Source organism: Sceloporus undulatus, chromosome 6, assembly GCF_019175285.1.
Source record: "Sceloporus undulatus isolate JIND9_A2432 ecotype Alabama chromosome 6, SceUnd_v1.1, whole genome shotgun sequence".
NCBI classification, from domain to species: Eukaryota; Metazoa; Chordata; class Lepidosauria; order Squamata; family Phrynosomatidae; genus Sceloporus; species Sceloporus undulatus.
The window spans coordinates 108,270,839-108,291,805 of record NC_056527.1 but is presented as its reverse complement, the minus strand read 5'-3'; the positions used below and the strand labels follow the sequence as shown (position 1 = coordinate 108,291,805).

The 20,967-nt window shown below is 41.5% G+C and overlaps 2 protein-coding genes across 2 annotated transcripts in view; both read left to right on the top strand.

Moving 5' to 3' along the window:
- The window catches only part of KIF22 (kinesin family member 22), a 16,559-nt gene extending 10,121 nt beyond the window's left edge, over nucleotides 1-6,438 (top strand). The window contains 3 exon segments of the mRNA XM_042471644.1: nucleotides 1-154; nucleotides 1,539-1,598; nucleotides 5,976-6,438. The exon segment at nucleotides 1-154 is cut by the window's left edge and continues 2 nt beyond it. Of these exon segments, the coding sequence (XP_042327578.1) occupies nucleotides 1-154; nucleotides 1,539-1,598; nucleotides 5,976-6,008 (247 nt within the window). The 3' untranslated portion in view covers nucleotides 6,009-6,438.
- Nucleotides 6,439-8,074: 1,636 nt separating this feature from the next.
- Nucleotides 8,075-20,967, top strand: KCTD13 (potassium channel tetramerization domain containing 13). The gene is made up of 7 exons (XM_042471688.1): nucleotides 8,075-8,305; nucleotides 10,807-11,074; nucleotides 13,378-13,547; nucleotides 13,952-14,041; nucleotides 14,991-15,043; nucleotides 15,193-15,388; nucleotides 19,017-20,967. Exons 2-7 carry the CDS (start codon nucleotides 10,813-10,815, stop codon nucleotides 19,257-19,259), a joined length of 1,014 nt encoding a protein of 337 aa, XP_042327622.1. The 5' UTR covers nucleotides 8,075-8,305; nucleotides 10,807-10,812; the 3' UTR covers nucleotides 19,260-20,967.

Sequence of the window (20,967 nt, the reverse complement as noted above, 5' to 3'; positions counted from 1 at the left end):
TGTACACCCTGACCTGCTGACCCGTAGCAAGGAGAACATTCTGACCCTCCTGAACACAGGCTCTGTGAAGGATCTCATGGCCCTGCACTGCATCGGCAAGAAGAAAGCTCAACTTATTATAGGCTGGAGAGATCTTTATGGATCATTTGAGAAGGTCAGTGGACTCTGAAGGCATAGTTGCTCATAGAAAGAATAATTCTGTAGGCTGACATACTTGAGCAGATTGCCTGTCCAGGCCAGGTCTGAAGCATCAGGATCTGGTGGACAGGGGACTGGTCTTCAACTAATCCCTCTTCAGCTTATGAATTCACTGGGCTCGCAGCTAAAGTACAGAGCACTAGATGATTGTTGCGTCTGTGAGTGGAAGAGCTATTTATTGTTTAAAGAACATAACAAACCAGTGCTTAGGAAAGTTACTGTACTGGACTACAACACCCAGAATCTTTCAGCCATCATGGACACTAGTTGGATTCTGGAAATTGTAATACAAAATACTAGCTGTTTAAAACTGAATCAAAACATAGGCTCGCTTAGTCCATCCTGTGTTTGCTGGCAAGTCAGATCTTTGATGTTTCATGAAAGCAAAAAACCTCCTCCATTGATGTCTTCCAGCAACTAGATATTTGGAGTGTATACTTCACATGCTTCATAATCAAACTGAAGATTTCATTCCACAAAATGCAGCAATGTCCAGGAAACTGACTCATACCTACATAGTTCATCCACTATCAGAATAATATGTCTCTGAACACTAATTCCTATATAATACAAGCAGGGGAGAGTTTTCACATATTATACTCACATATTCCCCATAGGCACCTGGTTAGCCAGTGTAGGAACAATGCTGGGCCAGATAGGCCTGTGGTCTGAGCTAGCACAGCTCCTTATATAGGTGCATACTGCATTTGAAGGTACCAATATGCAATTGGTAGCCCTTAAGATATTGGAGTGCAGCTTCTGTTTGCAAGTATAGCAATGATAAGGGATGCTGTGAGTCACTATCTGATGTTTGGAGGGGCAAATTGTCTGCCCTGGCATGGAGGCTGCATTTGGTTGTGGCTAATGGTAGACCAATTAATATTTCTCTATGTTAGATAGTGACCATTGCCCATTCTTGTAGTGTTGAAGCTCATAATGTTTTGTATAATTTACCTGTATGCTGGCTGTCCTGAATCTATTGTGCACACCAATTTCATTGGGTCATCTATGTTATGCTATTTAACATTGGTGATGTACTATGAAGTCATTCTACTTTCTCCATACCATGCATAGTATTCTCGACTGAGTGAAAAGGTGTTGATTGCATTTGAAACATTTCTATTTCTGTCATGCACTGAAATAGCCACTGCTGTGTGCACTCTATTACCATTAGATTTTGCATGAGATCAAACCAGTGGATCACTTCTGTGCAAGTCTGCATCATTCTACAAAATTCTTGTCATTCGGCTGTTCACTAGAACATCCCCATTTCCCGTATAATTAATCTCTGTGTGGTATCAACACATCTTTAATTTTCTTGTTCTTCCCCGTTTTTCTAGGTGGAAGACCTTGGAAAAGTCTATGGCATCTCACCTAAGCAAGTGGCATCTTTTTTAAAGGTGGGTATTTAGTTTACATTGGGGCAGGAATGAGCAACTTTCAGGGCCCCAGATTCTGGATTCTGAATCCTATCTTCCCCAATTGGCATACTTTAATCAATAGTCTGGCATGTTGGGAATTGTATGACACCTAAAAGCCGACAAATACCTAATGTCCATCTTAAAGGATGAGAGGTTTTTTAAAAAAAAGAGAGATGTAGTATAGCGATCTACTTTCCATTGCACATAAAACTAGAAGCATAGCTATAGTTTCTTGTGAGTTTTTCAGGCGATGTGGCCATTTTTAAAAGAGTTTATTCCTGACATTTCGCCAGCATCTGTGGCGAAATGTCAGGAATAAACTTCTAGAGCATGGCCACATACCCTGAAAAACCCACAAAAAACTGGTTGCTGGCCATGAAAGCCTTTGACTTCACAGAAGCATAGCTGTTTGTCTGCATAACAATCAACCCAAAGTCATGTAGTACCTTAAAAATACAGAGCTTTATGACAACATAAGCTTTGGTGCAGCACAGGCTGCTGCTACTTTAAATACAGGAACCAATATGCTCAATTAGTACAGAGAAAAATGACCATAGACAGTGCAACCAAATTACCATAAAACACAAGCAGAACAACAGTTTCATAAACAAGGCCAGAAAAGTTACTAGTTTTAGGAAAAGCACACTTAGAATTATAGTTTGTGACAATTATACACAAAGCTTAAAATAGGAAAGTGGCCATGACACAATAACCGTGCTTCATTATAAGACCAGCATTGCTAGGTATATGTCATTGTAAGACCAGCATTGCTAAGTATATTTATTTAGCATTGCTAAATAAATAGTAATTAACATTGATTAGGAGAATCACTTACCATCATTAATGATCCTTCAGTTTCAGCCACTCTGGAGGATAACTCTCTTTTTGAATGCTCACATGTTTCTTACATTGCACACCAGTCTCAGTTGCACTTGAGACAACATGCTTCTCCTAATTAGCTGCCAAACATGGTAGGAATGGAAAAATCATTGGAGTGCTCCCTTTCCAAAAGTGCATTATATTAATCCATTTAGGGGCGAAATAGATGGGCATAATAAGCCTGCTTCCGAGCAGCTTGGGGGCATAACGATCATATGACGCATTTTCAGAAGCCAGAAAAGCCGGGACTGCAGCAGCAAAGCAGATTGGGGCCATGTGCATCTATTTTACTGTGGCTCTGGGGAAAGCAGCTCTGGGGTTGCCCCAATCTGCCCTTTTTGGGTAGTTTGTTTTGCCCCATAGTCTATATATTGTCAGACTATCCCAAACATCCCCTCCAAGTTGATTGAAAATCTGTCCAGCTGTTATGCATAAAACCGACATAATTTTAATGTTATTGTATAGTTATAACAAAATGTCAAAAAAGCTAGTTTTCTAAACTCAGCTCATTGAACTCTTTCACATACAGGACCTAAGGTTGAAAGTTTTTCAAATTCCCAAGGTTTTTCTACTTTTTTAATGAAAATGTTTATGTTCCAACTCTGGGCCACTGGTGTCATATGCATATTGAACAATATAGAAACTAAAGGAATAAACTCAAAAAGGTGAATAACAATTGAAAAGTGTGAGGCTGCATATTAGCTACTAGCAGCAGCAGCATTGGAAATACAGAGTCTCAATGGCCTCCAGTGCATTGTGGACCCAGAAACCCTGGAAGCTATAACCTCCTAGTTCCTGAAATGCTTCTGTGAGCATCCTCCATCCCATTTTAGAGTTGCTAATTTTGTATCTGCTGATCCTTTTCAGGTGTCACAATACCCATTGTAGATGTATAATTACTTTTTATGGTGGTATTCACAGACTGTGGTCCTAAGCCATTGATACTAGCATTCCAGTGGCTTTCAGCAAGATATGAGTCATGACCATTGTTTCTGAGCTTTTAGTCTTTATCACAGGGAAGTCTAGGTAGTGGTGATAAATGTGATTTTCTCACTTGGGGTTCAAAAAGCAAAAAAAGGAGAAAGAGAATTAAAATGGCCCTGAGCAGGAGTGGCTAAAAACATAGAACTCTTCTCTGAGTTTTGAAATGAATCTGAGCAAACCTAAATCGAATGTACACAAAACCCCCCACCAGATCAGCACAGCATTGTATTGTATAAAATATACCATGTTTGGTTGTTACTTTCATGTTTTCATCAGAATTCATGGTTGCCCTTCAAGATTCTATAAGACTTTTTAAATTCCATATAACCCTGATAAGTTCATTTTGAGAACACTTATTGGTAGATTACTTGGAATATGTGAATGTATTACGGTAGAGGAATGGCTATTTCCTAAACCTTGCTCCAAAGTGAGCTTTTTCCCTCTCTTGTCCCTGGTACAGTATTTCGTTTAAAAGAAGAAGAAAAAACCTTCCTATTGTTACATTGTGGAAGGAAAGAGGGAGCTTTAGATCTGCAGCCTTCTGTGATCTGTCCAAACAGTCTCTTAAAATGCCTCCCTTTGGTCCCCCTGCCCAACAGTAATTTTATGCCACCCAAGCTTTTCACTGATAAGTGTCACTATGATTCAAAACACTGCAGAAATAATCCAGTTCAAGTCCACTTTAACTGCCCTGGCTGAGGGCTAGGGAATCCTGGGTACTGTAGTTTATTGTGGCACCAGAGTTCTCTGACAGAAAAGGCTAAATGTCTCAAAAAATGACAGTTCACAGAGTCCCATAGCATTGAGCCAGGGCAGTTAAAGCGGCCTCAAACTGGATTATTTCTGCATTATGTTTTGGATCTATGTTAATGAACTAGCACATTTGCAAAATACTGCAGTCCCATTGCAAAGACAGGAATTCAGCCTTGATCTTTTTAAATACATATGTAAAAAAAATAAAACAAATTAAAATCTTCCCACCCTACTTTTTCACACTACAGTCAAATTGGCTATTTAAACTATTAAAGCCTGAACTCTCTCTAGAAGCCAACACGACTAAACTGAGATTGTCCTACTTTGGACACACCATGAGAAAGCATGGGTCACTAGAAAAGTCAATAAGGTAGAAAACATTAGGGAAAAAAAGAAGACTGGATTCCAGATGGATAGATTCAATCAAAGAAGCCAGGGCCCTTACTCTCCAAGACCTGAGCAGCGTTATTGATGCAAAGGTGACTCAGTGATCTCTCATTCATAAGGTTGCCATAAATTGACTTCTACTTGACAAAAGTTAATTAATAACAAAGAGATGGCTAATCAGGGTAATCTAAAACCAGATAGTTAAAGGCTTCCATAGGTCAACAGAAGTACTTGAACTGCTGCTAGAAACCAAGTAGAAGTTTACTGTTTTAACAATTTATATAATTCTAAGTAATTTTTTTGGGGGGACAACTCATGCTTTCCACAATTCTTTAGCAGTTTAGTACCTCATAGCTTTTGATAATATTTTCTGACAGCTGGATTCCTACACTATTCCCACATATTGGTGAGTCAAAAATGTTAGGTTAGGTTTGGGATTGCTGGAATGAAAGGATTTCTCCTGTTCCTTTAAAGGCTGTGTGGAAGAGAAAATGTTACTTCTTAGTTTGTGTAACGAGAGCCAGTGGCTTGAGCATTGGAATATGACCCTGGAGACCAGAGTTCAAATGCCAGTTCAGCCATGGAAACCCGCTGGGTGACCTTGGACAAGTCACACTCTCTCATCCTCCGAGGATGGCAATAGCAAACCACCTCTGAAGAAACATGCCAAGAAAATCCTATTATAGTTTCTCCTTAGGGTTGCCACAATCCAGAAATGACTTGAATGTACACAATAACAACAGAAACAGTTTGCATAACAACTAAATCCTGCTGAATTTCATTTTCTACACACCTATTAAACGGGCAGAAGGTATCTCCAGCTTTCATTGATAACTGTAGTTAGGCACTAAGTTTATTAAATGCACCTTACAAATCTGTTCCTCTTAGTACCCTGATCCCACATATCTATGTTAGCAGTGTTCAACTAATGCTTAGGGGAAATAGTCAGCTCTTCCAGTTTAGTGGAGCACAATCCAAGATGTGAGGAAAGGAAGAGAACTAATTCAAGTGCTGACTCTTTTGTGTTCACAGCAGATTGTTGTAGAAAGGTAGAGCCACATTATTATTTATTGTAGGCAGGTCAGTTTGAGGTAGAGTCTTGTCTCTATTGCATTCAGCTGGTTTGAAAAGCTGTTGATGGAAGCTGTTTTAGAAGGGGAGAAGCCAAAGTGCAGTCAGTATTAGTCACATTCCTAATTAAAGGACCTTGTGATCTCACATATCTGGTAGCTACTGATGATTTTATTGTTTGGATAGTAACCTGTATGTTTTTATACAACTCAGTGTTGTGTGGTCTGGTATGAATAGTTACAGGATTTAACGTTCTGTCCCTTTTTCTGTCTTTCCCTCCAGGCAAATATCGTGGAACATTGGGGAATCATTTAGTAGCCAGATGTGATCTGCACAACTATTTCTCCAAACCTGAATTTTTATAAATTGTGACTGGATTTCTATTTTGCTAACTTCAGTCTAGTGTCTGTATTTATATATTAAATACACACAATATAACATCTCAAATGATTTTGTTCTTTTGCTAGTAATTTTATCAGGCACTTAAGACAAGACAGCATTTCATAATTAACAAAGAAAAACTAGTTTTTTGTGTGTTTTTCGGGCTATGTGGCCATGTCAGGAAGAAACTCTTCTAGAACGTTTCGCCAGCACCTGTGGCTATGGGCATCTTCTCTGATTCAAGCTATTAAATACTGACTGAAGCTTACTAAAAGGATAGGAACAGTCCTTGTATTGATTGTTTTTAAAGAAATGTAGAAATTTGAAAACTTTTCTCTTGGAATCAATAAATTTTACAACTTGATTCGTATGGGCTCTCAAAAGATTCACTATGCTCTTTAAATTGTGATAGAACTGTTAAATACAGTCCGCCTTCTATATGCAGGGGATCCGCGTATGGGAAAAATAGTGTATGCTCAAGCCCCATGGGAAAAATTAGGCACATGCATGCAGTGATGCGCGGGGCACATGGCGCAGGTATGCACCTCATTACTTTAATGGGGCTTGCCTTCCGCATAAGCTCAAAGCCGTGGAAGGCAAGTCCGCCTATGAGGAAAGCTGACTGTATATGAAGTTCCACATTTTGAAACATGACTTTCAGTTAGATTGTACCGCTGTTGGCCTATCAAAATGCCTAACTCCCTTTTCAAACAAGTTACCCACAATATCTAAATAATATAACTAACTTCAAACAGAGATATGGATTCACAGCCCTTTGCTGTCAGTCAGTGACCATGGATGGGTTGCAAGGGCGTTATCAAAGGACCCTCTGGGAAGAAAGAGTTGCCCATGTGGCTCCAACTGAGATGAAGATCTAACTCATTACTTATTGGGGGCACTGAAACAAGCATTTCTGAAAAGGTAGCCTGTTTTACTTTTAAAACATCAATTACAGTATAAGGAGGAAGCTCTGCAAAGACGATGGTTGGGTTACAATTTTAACTTTGTATTGCAATGTACAGTGGTGCCTCGGGTTACGAATTTAATTCGTTCCGCGGCCGCTTTCGTAACCCGAAAAGCCTTCGTAAGCCGAAATGCCATAGGCGCTAATGGGGAAAAAGCCGCGGCTCATTTAAAATAGCGCCGGAGTTTTTTCGTAACCCGAAAAAACTTTCGTAACCCGAAACAATAAATCCCTATGGGATTTTTTCGTATCCCGAAAAATTCGTAACCTGGGTATTTCGTATCCCGAGGTACCACTGTATTATTTTTACAATGCATTTGATGTTTACATTTTATGTTTTATATGGGTTACTTTTTGTAATGGCATACGCTATACCAGTGATGGTGAACCTTTTGGAAGCCGAGTGCCCAAAGTGCAACCCAAAACCCACTTATTTATTGCAAAGTGCCATGTCCCTCTGGCTTTCTAGTAACAAACTCTGTCCTGGGGCGACAGCACATGTGCCCACAGAGAGGGCTCTGAGTGCCACCTCTGGCATGCGTGCCATAGGGTCGCCATCACTGCGCTATACAAATAAACCTATTCACTACAAAACCCGAGCGCTTCTGACAAAGAGGTCGAAAACACACTGCAGAAATAATCCAGTTTGAGACCACTTCAACTGCCCAGGTTCAGTGTTGGGGAATTCTGGGAACTGTAGTTTATTGTGGTACCAAAGCGCTCTGACAGAGGCTTAAATGTCTCTCAAAAACTACAGTTCCCAGAGTTCTGTAGCAATGAGCCAGGGCAGTTAAAGCGGTCTCAAACTGGATTAGTTGTGCAGAGTGTTTTTTGGACCAAAGTCTCATCCTGACAGGCAACAAAGTGGCTCAGTTATACCCTAATAATAACAATAATAATGAATAAATTAAATAAATGAAAACAAATGTCCTGCGCATGCGCCGTTGGGGAACCTTGTTCCCTTTCGCGTCCCGTCGCCTTTCCCTCCAAAGGGGGGGGAAATGTCTCGCGCAGGCGCAGTTCTACTCCCTCTCTGTGAGGGAAGGAGGAAGGGACGGGTGTTGTTCGACTCTCTTGCTTCATACAGAAAATACCCGGATGTAGCTGCTCACTGGAGCGGTGGAGGAGAGGCGCGCATGCGCAGGAGGATCCTCGTCTTTCTTCTTGGACTTGGACGACGTCCTGGCTGCTGTTTCGGGGCTGAAGGGAGGCAGGCAGGCAGGGAAGGAGGGGCCTGGCCGGAGCCCACCCTGCTTCGCCGGGGGAGGTGAGTAGACCTGGCCGGTCAGTGGGCTGATGGTCAAACGGGGTCAAAGGGCAGCTATAGAGGAGGAGGAAGCCATGAATGGAGAAAGAGAGAGCAGGGCTGCATCTACACTGGGGAAAAACCCGGTTTGCCACCGCTTTAACTCTTTCTGGCTTAAGGCTATGGAATTCTGGGAGCTGGAGTTTGTTGTGGGGTCCAGACCCCACAACAAACTCCAGCTCCCAGAATTCCATAGCAAAGAGCCAGACAAAGAGTTAAAGCGGTGCCAAACCGGGTTATATCCCCAGTGTGGATCCTTACTTTGGAATAATAATAGAAATAACCAGGTTTGGCACCGCTTTAACTCTTTTTTCTGGCTCAAGGCTATGGGATTCTGGGAGTTGGAATTTGTTGTGGGGCAAGATTTGTCCAGAGGAAGTTTGCCATTGCCTTCCTCTGAGGCTCAGAGAGTCTGACTTGCCCATTGGGGATGCTGAGTGGGGATTCGAACCCAGGTCTCCAGAATCATGGTCCAACACTCAAACCACTGCGCCGCGCTGTCTGTGCAAATACTGTAGAGGTATTCCAAGATCCCAAACACTTCTGGTCCCAAGCATTTCAGACAAGGGAGAACCTGAGCTGCATAAATACTCTGTTCTTAATTCTTCAGGGTTACATGCCGAGAAATATTTGAACGAATAGCGAAGACAGCTTGAAGGTGGATGGGGATGGAAATATAGACATGTCATGGCTAGAGCTCAGTGTGGGTGGCCAACATGGGCCAAAGCAGGAGGAAGGATAGCCTGAGCCACAGTCCATTAGGCACAAAGATGAGTGCAAATCTTTCATTTCCTACCTGGGCTTCGCAGAAGGACAATTTAGATCATGTAGAGTTGAAAGAGACCCCAAGGGCCATCCAGTCCAACCCCATTCTGCCATGCAGGAAATCTAAATCAAAGCATCCCCGACAGATGGCCATCCAGCCTCTGCTTAAGGACCCCCAAGAAAGGAGACTCCATACACTCCGAGGAAGGAGTGTATTCCACTCTCAAACAGCCCTTACTGTCAGGATGTTCCTCCTAATGTTGAGGTGGAATCTCTTTTGCTGTAGCTTGCATCCATTGTTCCAGGTCCTGTTCTCTGGAGCAGCGGAAAACAAGCTTGTTCCCTCATCAATATGACAACCCTTCAAATAATTTAAATAAGGCTATCATATCATCCCTTAACCTTTTCTTCTCCAGGCTAAACATCCCCAGCTCCCTAAGTCCCTAAGGACATGGTTTCCAGACCCTTCGCCATTTTAGTCACCCTCCTTTGGATACACTCCTTTGGATACTATAGTAGATCTCTGGGTGCTTTGCATTAGCTTGAAATGGGTTTCTGATTCCCAGATGTCTAAGAAGAATGGAAATTAAAAAGTGTTTCCTTCTTAGACACACACATAAAGGTTGGTAGAATTTAAATACTCAAGGGATAGCCTTGGTTCTTGGGGTGAGGGGTGTTTAGAAGGGTGTTTTACTCTTAGTATATGTCTGCCTGCCAGAGGTGCCATTTTTCACCTGCCTCTGGTGAGTGGACATTCAGGTTCTAATAAAGATCAAAGATGATCCACAACTCTGAAATTGCCTACCACACCTATAGAAAACAAACAAACAAACAAAAAAACCTAATCCCAGAGGGATGATGATAAATAGGCAGACCGAAATGAGATGACAGTGAATGGTGGAGATATTAGATGCAGCACTGTGCGTCTGGTGGCAGTAGTGAGACAGGAAAAAATAAAAGTGCCCTGAAGGTTTGCAGAACTGTATACTGTAGTGCTTTTTTTTCCCTGCAAAAAAGGAGAGAACTGTGTTTGTGTTGTTTTTTGAGACAAAATTTTTCAGATGCCCTAAATGAGTTGTGAAGCATGTGGTTCTAGAGCTTGAAAATGACACATTACTGGTAATATCATAAGCCTGTAACAAGTTGCTTTCAGAGCAGCAAGGGTTCAGAGAAGTTAATGATGTAATGCATTCCTGTTCCTAGTTACTCTGAAAAGTAACTGTTAGTTAGAGTTTGAATTTGATACTTCTTTTTTCCCCCCAAATTCTGTGACATTTCCTTAACTGAAGAGCTTTCCTCTCAAAATGGGTTGGGGAAGCAATAAAAACAGTACAAATACATTAGGTAGTGTAAAGAGTTACTTTTCAACACTGCAGCGAGTAACAGCAAAGGGTAACAAGGAATGACAACCAATTATTTTTTTAAAAGGTTAACTTTGAAAGTTCTGTACTGTGCCTTCTAAATGTTGCTGAATTCCAACTTCCATCAGTCATTGCCAGCATCACTAGTGATGAGGATTGATGGGAGTTGCGTTCTGACTATTTATTTATTTATTGGATTTATATCCCACCTTCCTCCCAGAATGGCAGGATGGCATATTCCTCAACCCTACAACAAATAGTCAAATCTGAGTTCCTATGCAAGAAACATGGAGTTGCATGTTCTCCCTGCTCAGTTTCAATTTCTCTCTTCTTCAGGTGGCTATGTCAGCTGAGGCCACCACAGACCAGGTCTCACCCCTGGAGAATTGTGCACCGCTGGTCCCAACCCAACAACGACGGGATGGCGGTGGAGGGGCAGCTGGCGTGACCTTTGACCTCAAACCCCTGAACCCCAGCAGCAAATATGTCAAGCTCAATGTGGGAGGGTCCCTGCATTACACCACCGTGCAGACCCTCACCAAACAAGACACCATGCTCAAAGCAATGTTCAGCGGCCGGATGGAGGTGCTCACAGATAGTGAAGGTATGTTTGTGAGCTTTCTCACAGTCTGCCCCCCTCCCCGCTACACACACTTTATATTTATGAAGTCAGGTTGCTAGGCCATCTTTCAATATTTTTAATAATGTTATAATTGTCTTTTTCTGTATTGCATTAAGATTACCGCTGCATGTCTGGAGAATTTCTTCTGATAGTAGTTTTACCACTTCTAACTGAACATCTGTAGGCTAATTGTGTCCTCCTACTGAGTTTGAACAGAAACATTTCTCTACCACACATGAGTTTATCTGCTAATCTACCCTTGGGTTTACTCGAGTTTATCTGATAATCTATACTTGGATCTATTTATCACACATCTATTTATTTTCTTAATGACTGCCATTAGCATCTGTACTTGCCACCCCATCAGTACACTAGCACCTTTTGCATTTCTGTTACCTTTCACATTCCCCTTTCATAGGTATATAAATATTTGCCTACTGAGGCTGCACTCCATGCATTAATTTATTTATAGCGCTTATACCATACTTCCCAGAACAGCTTACAAATTATTAATTTGACAATTCAAGAAACACAAGGAAAAGTGGATGGCAGTGTGGGAGGGGATTAAGACCAACAAAGGCTGGTTGATCTTTTCTTCCTCATAGGCCAGAGCATTGGCAATTGGGATAGAGAGAGGGTCTTCCTAAGCCTGGAATCAAGGTGCAATGATGCTGTGCCTGCCTGCTGTTCTCTCCTTGAGGCCATACCATCTGAAGAAGAGAGCTGCTGTCCACAAAACTTCAGGCTGAAATAAATTGCTTAGTTTTAATGGTGCCACAAGACTCCATTTTATTTCCTTCTTGAGATTGCTTTTGTGCATTGTGCCTGCTCTCCAATACAGTGAACACTGAACCCCTGAGAAGTCTTAACCTTATATTTAAAAAAGAGACTGTGGCCTGTTACAGACTGCCAAAATAAAGCTGCTTCGGGTCTCTTTGGAGGTATGCTGTTTAAATGACGCATGCACCCTAAGAATCCAGAAGCTGCACCAAAGCTGCCCTCCAGTGCTTAGGAATGGAGTGGGGCTTTGGCGCGACCTCCGGACTCTTAGGACCCATGCATCATTTAAATAGCATACCTCCAAAGAGACCCGAAGCAGCTTTATTTTGGCAGTCTGTAACAGGCCTTAATCAGGTTTCTCGGCAGCATAGAGGCAATCTATGGTGACTTGCTAGAGGCTAAGGCAAGAGGACTTATGAAGCTATAGAGTGGGCCCTTCTTAGTTTTAGTGGCATAGATTCCATATCATTCCCCAGGGGAAACCAACCTAAGCTAGACATTATTAGAACAAAAATAAAGGCTTTCTTGTTACATCCACTGCTAAGTGTTTTAGTGGCAAGACTTGACTTCACATCTATCAAATTTTTAATATATGATATTGCTTAATATTTTTTCTGTGGTTGTGTAAGTTGGGAAAACCAACTAGAAAAGAAAAGAGTGACGTTAATATGAATCCAGAAATAAATTGTACTTGAAATAGTTTGAAACTGGCCTCAAAAGAAATAGCATCATTTCAGCAGCAATCCAAACAGTAACTGGCCCTTCCTGGAAGATAAGGGGGTACAGTACTCTCTTCCTCTGTAGGGCTGATCTACTTATTAAATTATTTACCTAAAAGTTATTGTAGGGAGGAATCTCCAGGATCCACTTCCTAGCTATCCAGTTCTGAGAGTTTAAAGAGCCTTGTAGTACCCTAAAGGCAAATATATTTTATTGTGCATAGGTTTTAATGGATTGCAGTCAACTTCATCAGATACAGTCCACAAAAAGTATGCCAAGTAAAATGTATTACTGTAGTCTTTAAAGTGTCACAAGACTTGGTTGTTTTTGTTGCAACAGGGGGGAAAAACATGGTTACCACTTTCCAAATTTCACTTTTTTATAGTGCTATGCAGAGGAAAATATGAAAAATAATATATATTTAAAATAATTTTGGTCCCTGCCCAAGGATTTTATAGTCTAAATCTGGTTTGCAGTGTTTGCCTTCCTGGAATTCCATCAGTGTGTGATTTAAAGCAGAAGCAGACAGAATGTAGCTCTAGAGGTATTAGATGCAAGCAGCATTGAAAGTACTGCCCTCCCTCCTAAGCTAAGATGAAAAAGGCTTTATTTGAATTTATTTGCTGCAGCTTCATAAAGAAAATTATCTATACAGATAGTAATATTTGGATCCTTCTCCTTAAGATGTATTAGTCTCCTTTAAAGAGGATGCTTGTGTTTAAGAAATGCTTCCCTCCTGGTTACTCCTTTTTTTAAGGGACTAAAAATCAGTTCTACTTTTGCAGGATGGATCTTGATTGACCGAAGTGGGCGCCATTTTGGAACCATCCTAAACTACTTGAGAGATGGCTCTGTATCCCTCCCAGAGTCCCAGAGGGAGCTGGAGGAAGTGCTGTGTGAAGCCCGGTACTACCTGATACAGGGTTTGGTTGAGGACTGCCAGCTTGCCCTACAGGTAAGTTCCTGATCAGAAAATAGAAGATAGACTGGCTCCTCTTGAGTCTCTTGTATTTTGAAACAAGTGAAATATTTGGTGGGGAGAAGCAAGGCCTCGACTCTCTTGGCCTGTCTGAGCAAAATTGCCTTCAACTTTGATTGCTCTCACTATTTGGCTCATTCTGTTTCCGACCATGTGATTGTTCTAAGAATTAAGGATTTGCTTGTATATCTCTTTCCACCCTTCCTCTGCCTCGTTTCTGTTATGTATGCCATTCTTTATAATATTTCTACCAGTCTTGAATATACTGGTAGAAAGACAGAATATACAGTAAATGTCATGAGTCAATAATGCAAGGTAGCTTCAGGAGCATTCTAACAGGACTGTAACATAATTCTCTCACTCATCATTTTTCTGCCTAGCAAAAGAGTGAAGCCTATGACCCCCTCTGCCACATCCCCATGGTGACATCTCCCAAAGAAGAGCAACAGATCATCTCGAGCTGTACCAAGGTAAGGAGATGTTGAAATCACAAAAGACTTGTTATTGGTCAGGTCACTTTGGGCCATTTGCCTGATTGTCCTCTTTGTTGTGTAGGACCAGGGAGGAAATGCCCATCATTTGCAACCTACTAGTTCACTAATCTGCAGTACAGCTTTCCTTACTTTCTGCCCTTCAGATTTGTTGGGCCAGAACTCTCATTGCTCTATGCCAGCATGACAATTACCAATGGCCAGGTGCTGATACACAGAGCCTTAGCTTTAACCCATAAGGGTTTTCTCCTTCCCACACAATTTGTCATTGTCTTAACACAGCTGTGTTGATTTTTTTATACTTTTTAACCAGGGACCATGTTAAAATGTTCTGCAGATATGGAGGCAAATGTGTATGGCGGCAGTTAATGCATATGCTAAGTTGCCGTACATGAATATCTTTCCACATAGTATGGCTGCTACATGGAGCTTACTTCAAGTGCCATCCATGTGGTAGCCTTAAAAAGTATAAAATAAGCCTGACATAGAGCCAAAGAATCCAAATACAGTGGTACCCCGGGATACGAATGCGCCGGGTTACGAATTTTTCGGGATACGAAAAAATCCCATAGGGATTTATTGCTTCGGCTTACGAAGGTTTCTTCGGGTTACGAAAAAACCGCGGCGCTATTTTCCGCCACCGGAGGGCAGCAGAGAGCTATTTTTCCATTAGCGCCTATGGGAATTCGGCTTACGAAGGTATTTCGGGTTACGAAATTAACCGCGGAACGAATTAATTTCGTAACCCGGGGTACCACTGTATTAGTAAATGTTTTGTAGGTTATTTGCATCATCTGATGACAAAGTGAAGGAGTTACAAGTGACAGCCAGTTTGCCTTAAAAAGCAGTTTAAAAAGCAATAATCACCTTAGTTTTTTCCTATTGTTTCTTTTGTATTTTTATGTAACTGTTTTTCCCCTCTGTTTAGCCTGTGGTGAAGTTACTGCATAATAGAAGTAATAACAAGTATTCATATACAAGGTAAGGTCTGTCACTTTTTTGTCATTTAGATGGGGTGTAACATGGCCCAACAGCACAGATGCTTGCCCTGAGCAAATTCTCCCACTTCCTTGCTAGGATTGTGGAGATCCCACACCACCGTTTTCTCTCTTCCTCCCCTCCCCTTCCAGTAATTCTGATGACAACTTACTGAAGAATATTGAACTATTTGACAAATTAGCTCTGCGGTTCAATGGAAGGGTTCTCTTCATCAAAGATGTTCTTGGAGATGAGATCTGCTGCTGGTCCTTTTATGGACAGGGCCGTAAGATCGCTGAAGTCTGCTGTACCTCCATTGTCTATGCCACTGAGAAGAAGCAGACCAAGGTAAATCACAGACAGTCTTCTGCATTCCAAATACATGTTTTCCATTTCCTAATCTATTCAGAATGCCTTCACATGGAACTGTAAATGAGGATTCAAAGGAATCTTGGCTTGTACCTTCTGTGCATTTTCTCTCACTAGACTCCTCTTGCTGGTGCCATTGGATAGAACAGAAATTGTTTTAAGTGTATCATATGAATGCAGGTGATCATGATTTGTTGCTCCTTTACAAGTGAAGTTTGCAAACCAGAGTTTTCTCTTGGCCTTTGTATTCTAATCTGTTTGGAAGCAATGGTACAAGGTCCCAAGTTTAGATGGCCTACTAAACAATTTCTGTTTTTTTCAGCCACTATGCTAGCAGAGGGAATTACGCTGGAATTAATGGATTCTATACATGACCACACAAACTTCTTGATTATGCTAAACTCAGAGTTGCCAGTATGTTGGCTTTCTGTTCCATACAAACATGGCCAATGTGTTCTCTGGGGGATGTACGGTGGGCCCTTCTACGACTCACACCCCTGATACCAAAATTCATGGATGCTCAAGTTCCATTATATACAATGGCACAGTAAAATTGTCTCACATACAGTTGGCCCTTGGTATACGCGGGGGATCTGTTCCGCACCCCCCCCCCCCGCGTATACCAAAATCCGTGTATGCTCAAGTCCCATTGGGGACAACTTCCCCCTCCTCCTCCCCAACTCCTTTCTTCCCTCCCTCCCTCCCTCCCTCACCTTTTTCTCGCCAGCGCCATGGAACTGCTTCGCTGCTGCTGCACCTGAGGCTTCTTGGCCTCCGAAACCTCCACCCGGCCTTTCTTCTGGCTGTGGCTGAGGCGGCGGCGGCGGCAGCGAAGCAGTTCCGCGGTGCAGCGAGAAAAAGGTAAGTAGGGAGGGATGGAGGGAAGAAAAGAGTTGGGGAGGAGGGGAGGGAAGTTGTTCCCAATGGTGGCACGCGTGCACGCGCGCTACCATTGGGGACAATTCCCGGATTTGCCATGTGCGTATGCTCAAATCTACGCATGGCAAATCCGCGTATAAGGAGGGCCGACTGTATTTAAAATGGCAAAACCAAGGTGTGTTTTTTGGATTTTGTGAGTATGTAGAATATTTTCAAGCCGTGGGTGGTTGAATCCATGGATGCAGAATCCATTGATATGAAGAGCCGACTGTTTCTTTCAGGTCAATAACTACAACATTTTAAGTAATGCAGTCTCATCTTACATTTTAAGTGTCAATGTACTAGTATCATATATTTCAAAAGCACATGTCTTACAAGAAAAAATATCCACCTCTACTACTTCTTACTATTCTGCAATCCCTTTTAATGAACTTACATTCATGATGATGACCAAGAATAATAAAACAGGATGTTGTTATGTTTGTTGGAGCCATTTCAGCAAGACCATAAAATCTAGACATCTGAAACTTGGCATGGGTATTTAAAGGACCATCAAGGTGTACATAGTCCAGTGCTCCTGCGCCACATGCAGGCGCATTGTACACGGCTTTCAGCTTATGCTGGAGCTGCTGGCAAAAGGGAGGATGGTACGCACGCCTATTGCACCGCAAGCACAAGCCCCATTATATCCTATGAGGCTCAAGCATACACACTTTTTGCCTTACACGAGGGGGGGGAGATCCGGAACAGATTCCCGCATAAGGTAAGGGCCCATTGTATTTGAAGCTTGTAGTACCACCTTCAGTCACTAGGTGACAGACTTCACATACTTGCTCACTGACAGAGTTTCAGGTCAAGAAATCAGAAGGTAAAACTTACAGGCATTTATATGTTGTAATGTGGAGAGCCACATGGAGGTGGCATATCCTTCTATAAAGAGAGATCATCGCCATCATAATCATCATCACTACCATCTTGCTCTTTAGTTATATCCTACCTTTCCCCCAAAACTGGGACTTAATGCAGTTAATCACCACAAGGCATGCCTTGGTGTCCCAGCAGCCATGGCTTTACTTAGAAAGAGCTGCCAAAATGAGTTTAAACCTGGTATCTGCACCATTTTGCTTCTGACATTTTCAGTGTAATAAATTAAAAGTTTTCCTAACCAATGGAAAACCAAGTACTTCTGCTGGTTGTCAGTAATAATATGTTTAATTACATTTATATTCGTCATCTAACACAAGACTTCTTAAAATGCAAACAAAGGTCCAACTATAACTGAGGTTCATATGGAAGAACTTTGTGCTCCCTGGCAGTTGTTGACATTGTCCAGGTTCCAAGCTTCTTTCTCATAAGATGTGGAATTAAAAAGGAACTGGAAGTAAGCATCAGGGCTAGCTGGCTATAAAGATGGCCATCCCATGAACCAGAAACGGGAATCACATCTCCCTACAGATGTTATTGGACTGAAACTTCCAGTGTTACTCACTAATGGCTGTGCTTGCTAGGGCTGCTGGGAAAAATTAAAACAACTACTACTATTTATAATATTATTTTTATTTCTTACATGCACCACCCCACCCACCCTAATATATTGAGACAGGGAACGATAATGGATTAGAACATATCAAAAGAACATATGAAACCATTACATAATAAAAAATAATCAAGACATACTTTAAAATTGTCGATTTAAAAATTATCTGGGTGAGGCTACCATAGTGCTGTTTTAAACTCTTAAAGTACATACAGCGTACATCCAACTAACCAACCTCCTCTGGCAAGTTATTTCACAATCTAAAGATATCAGAAGAAAATGTCCTCTAACAGTTTTCAGCCTAGTTTTGGTTGGCTAAAGTCAGAAGCCTCGAGTATACAGGACAGATTATATAGGAGGCTTGAAGGCTACATGATCCCACCTCCGGCCCCGTAGTCTCTGGTATAACTATTTGGTATTTTGTGAGGTCACCAGAACTCCCCACTTCCCAAACCTATGATTTCATACAGAGCACATTTTAAATCTGGGTTCATTATGATATGAAGATCTAGTTTATATATATTGTGTGCTTTCTAACAGAAGTATATTTAATACACATACCATGGTCCAAAACACACTGCAGAAATAATCCAGTCTGAGACTGCTTTAACTGCCCTGGCTCAGTGCTAGGGAATCCTGAGAATTGTAGTTTATTGTGCCACCAGAGCTCTGATAGAAAAGGCTAAATAGCTCACAAAACTACACTTCCCAGAATTCCTTAGCATTGAGTCAGGGCAGTTAAAGCGGTCTCAAACTGTTATTTCTGCAGTGTGTTTTGGACCCACCTTAATATGATTCAGGGGAGATAAGTTATTTTAATCTTACAATAAGGTTGCTGTTATTCTCATTTCATGTATGGTGAGCCTGACAGTAAGACATTTATCTGAAATTGCTTAAAAAGCCTCTTGAAAAAATGCTACTTGCATCCAACTTTCTTAAATCCAATTCTTACTATCTAGTACTTTGCTTGCATTTTTAACTTCCAAGATGTCCAAAGCATCAGTTTTCCCCATTCAACAACCATACAGTTGGTTAAGCTGAAAAATAATACTTAGGTAACTTCATGTCCATGTCTACATTTGAAGCTGGGATTCTGTGTTGAAGCTGAACTCTTGAGTCACACTGTCTCCTTTCTCATTGGGGGAGAGAACTGCTGCTGTCTGTGTAATCTTGTTTTCCCCATGTACACAGGTAGAGTTCCCAGAAGCCCGGATCTTTGAGGAAACCCTGAACATCTTGATTTATGAGACACCGCGAGTGCCAGACAGGGCCCTCCTGGAGGCAACTGGTGGAGTAGCAGGTGGAGGTGGAGGTCCCCTCCGTGCAGGTGATGATGAAGACGGACGAGAGCACCGTGTCCGACGCATCCACGTCCGGCGACACATCATGCATGATGAGCGCCCTCATGGCCACCAAGCAGTTTTCAAAGACTGATCCCTCCTCACTCCTAGTACCCACATTACTCCATCCATTCGGTGCCAAAGGAAGACATGTGTCCTCCTTTTGACTTTTCCTTCCAAAGTCTTCTCAGTGGTATTCACTTCCTTTCTAACTCCCTCTCCTTGGAGGTTTATTCTTCCATCCTCTACTATTCCTTGAATTCATAGCCAACCGAAATCCTCTTTCCTACCTTTATTGTAACAGTTAATACCTTGACCTGCCCTTCATTTTACTGGCATGTCCTCACTTGTTGATTTTTCCTTAACATTTGAGTCTTAATGCTTTTGACTTTCCATGCTATTTTCTTTTGAACCTTTACTGGCCTCATAATCTTCTACAGTCAACTCTAACCTGGACTATAGTCCTTTCCTCCTAACCTCTTTGACCCAGAATGTCTTCCTTTTAGACTGGAGACCTCTTGGCTCTTAACTTAGGATCCATGAAATAACATTAATAAAAAATATCTTTGTGGGGGTAAAGATATTAATCAAAGGCACCTACATTGCACTTCAGCTAAATATTGTATGTGTAACTTGACCTCTTATTGTTTTTCAGAAGTCAAGGGCAAGACGTTGCCTAGGTTGATGTGTGTGTTTATACATACATATCCCCCAACATATATAGAAACTAATTTCTCGATTCAAAGTGTCTAGGTTCTTTGATCTTCCGTCCTTCACCTTAGAACAGGTTTTATGCTGAACCCACCATCCTTTTTTCATTGTTTACTTGGTTTATCTTATCACCAATATGAAGGGGGGGAAACCTAGATTTAAGGTACTGAAACTGTTCTGGTTAAAGCTGTGACTACACTCCTTTTAAAGGTTGTTTTAGAATGGACAAAGTTGTAATGGAATAACTTTACAATGGAATAACTTGTATTATGTATTATACCCCATTTTGAGTGCTTTGGGGCAGATTTTTTTAAACTGGGTTTAGTCACCTGTGAGCATGGATGACTAAATCCAGTTTAGAATAACTCAGACCAAAGTTGTCAACCTTTTCACTAGAACAGATGGTAAACAGAAGCATCCTTGAAGGCAGTTAGTTAATTTACCTGCTCTTCTCCTGTGAGGAAAACTCTGGATTTGCTTAAAAGATTTTTTCCCTTTTGTGGATCAAAAACCAGTTTGATGTGTGTGTCATGCTATCTGGATCCATCCAAATTCTCCCCTCCCATCCACTTATGGCATAATAGTCTGTGTTTCAGAATACATCAGCTTCAAAACTCCCATTAAAGCTGCCATCCTACCCCCCACAATCTAGTGCAAGATTCAGGTGTATGATACCCTTATTTATCCTCATCTTCCAACCAAGTATTCTCTCCTGTCCTTGCCCCTTTCAGTCCCTTTGTTCTATATAGGGAATGGTTGGCAGCTTCACACCACCTTCAGCAAAACGTAATATGGGGCATTCTAGCAGCCCTTTCGTTGATGGTGTTGGGGCTCGGGGGAGAGGGCTGTAAGGTGAGTAATGAACCATTGCATTTATAAAAATGTAGTACTGGTAAAGGTACTTTTGCAGGGGAGAAGGTGTTCTTCCTCTCCCCTCTTTGTTGTTGTTTCTTTCGGTATATCCTCCCCTCCCTGGAGGAGGTAATCTTGCATTAATTATTGTAACTTTTTTTTTGTATTTGCATTATTTATTTTAAATTGTTTTTTTTTCTATTAAATTATTGTAATAAAGGTTCCTGCTTTAAAAAAAA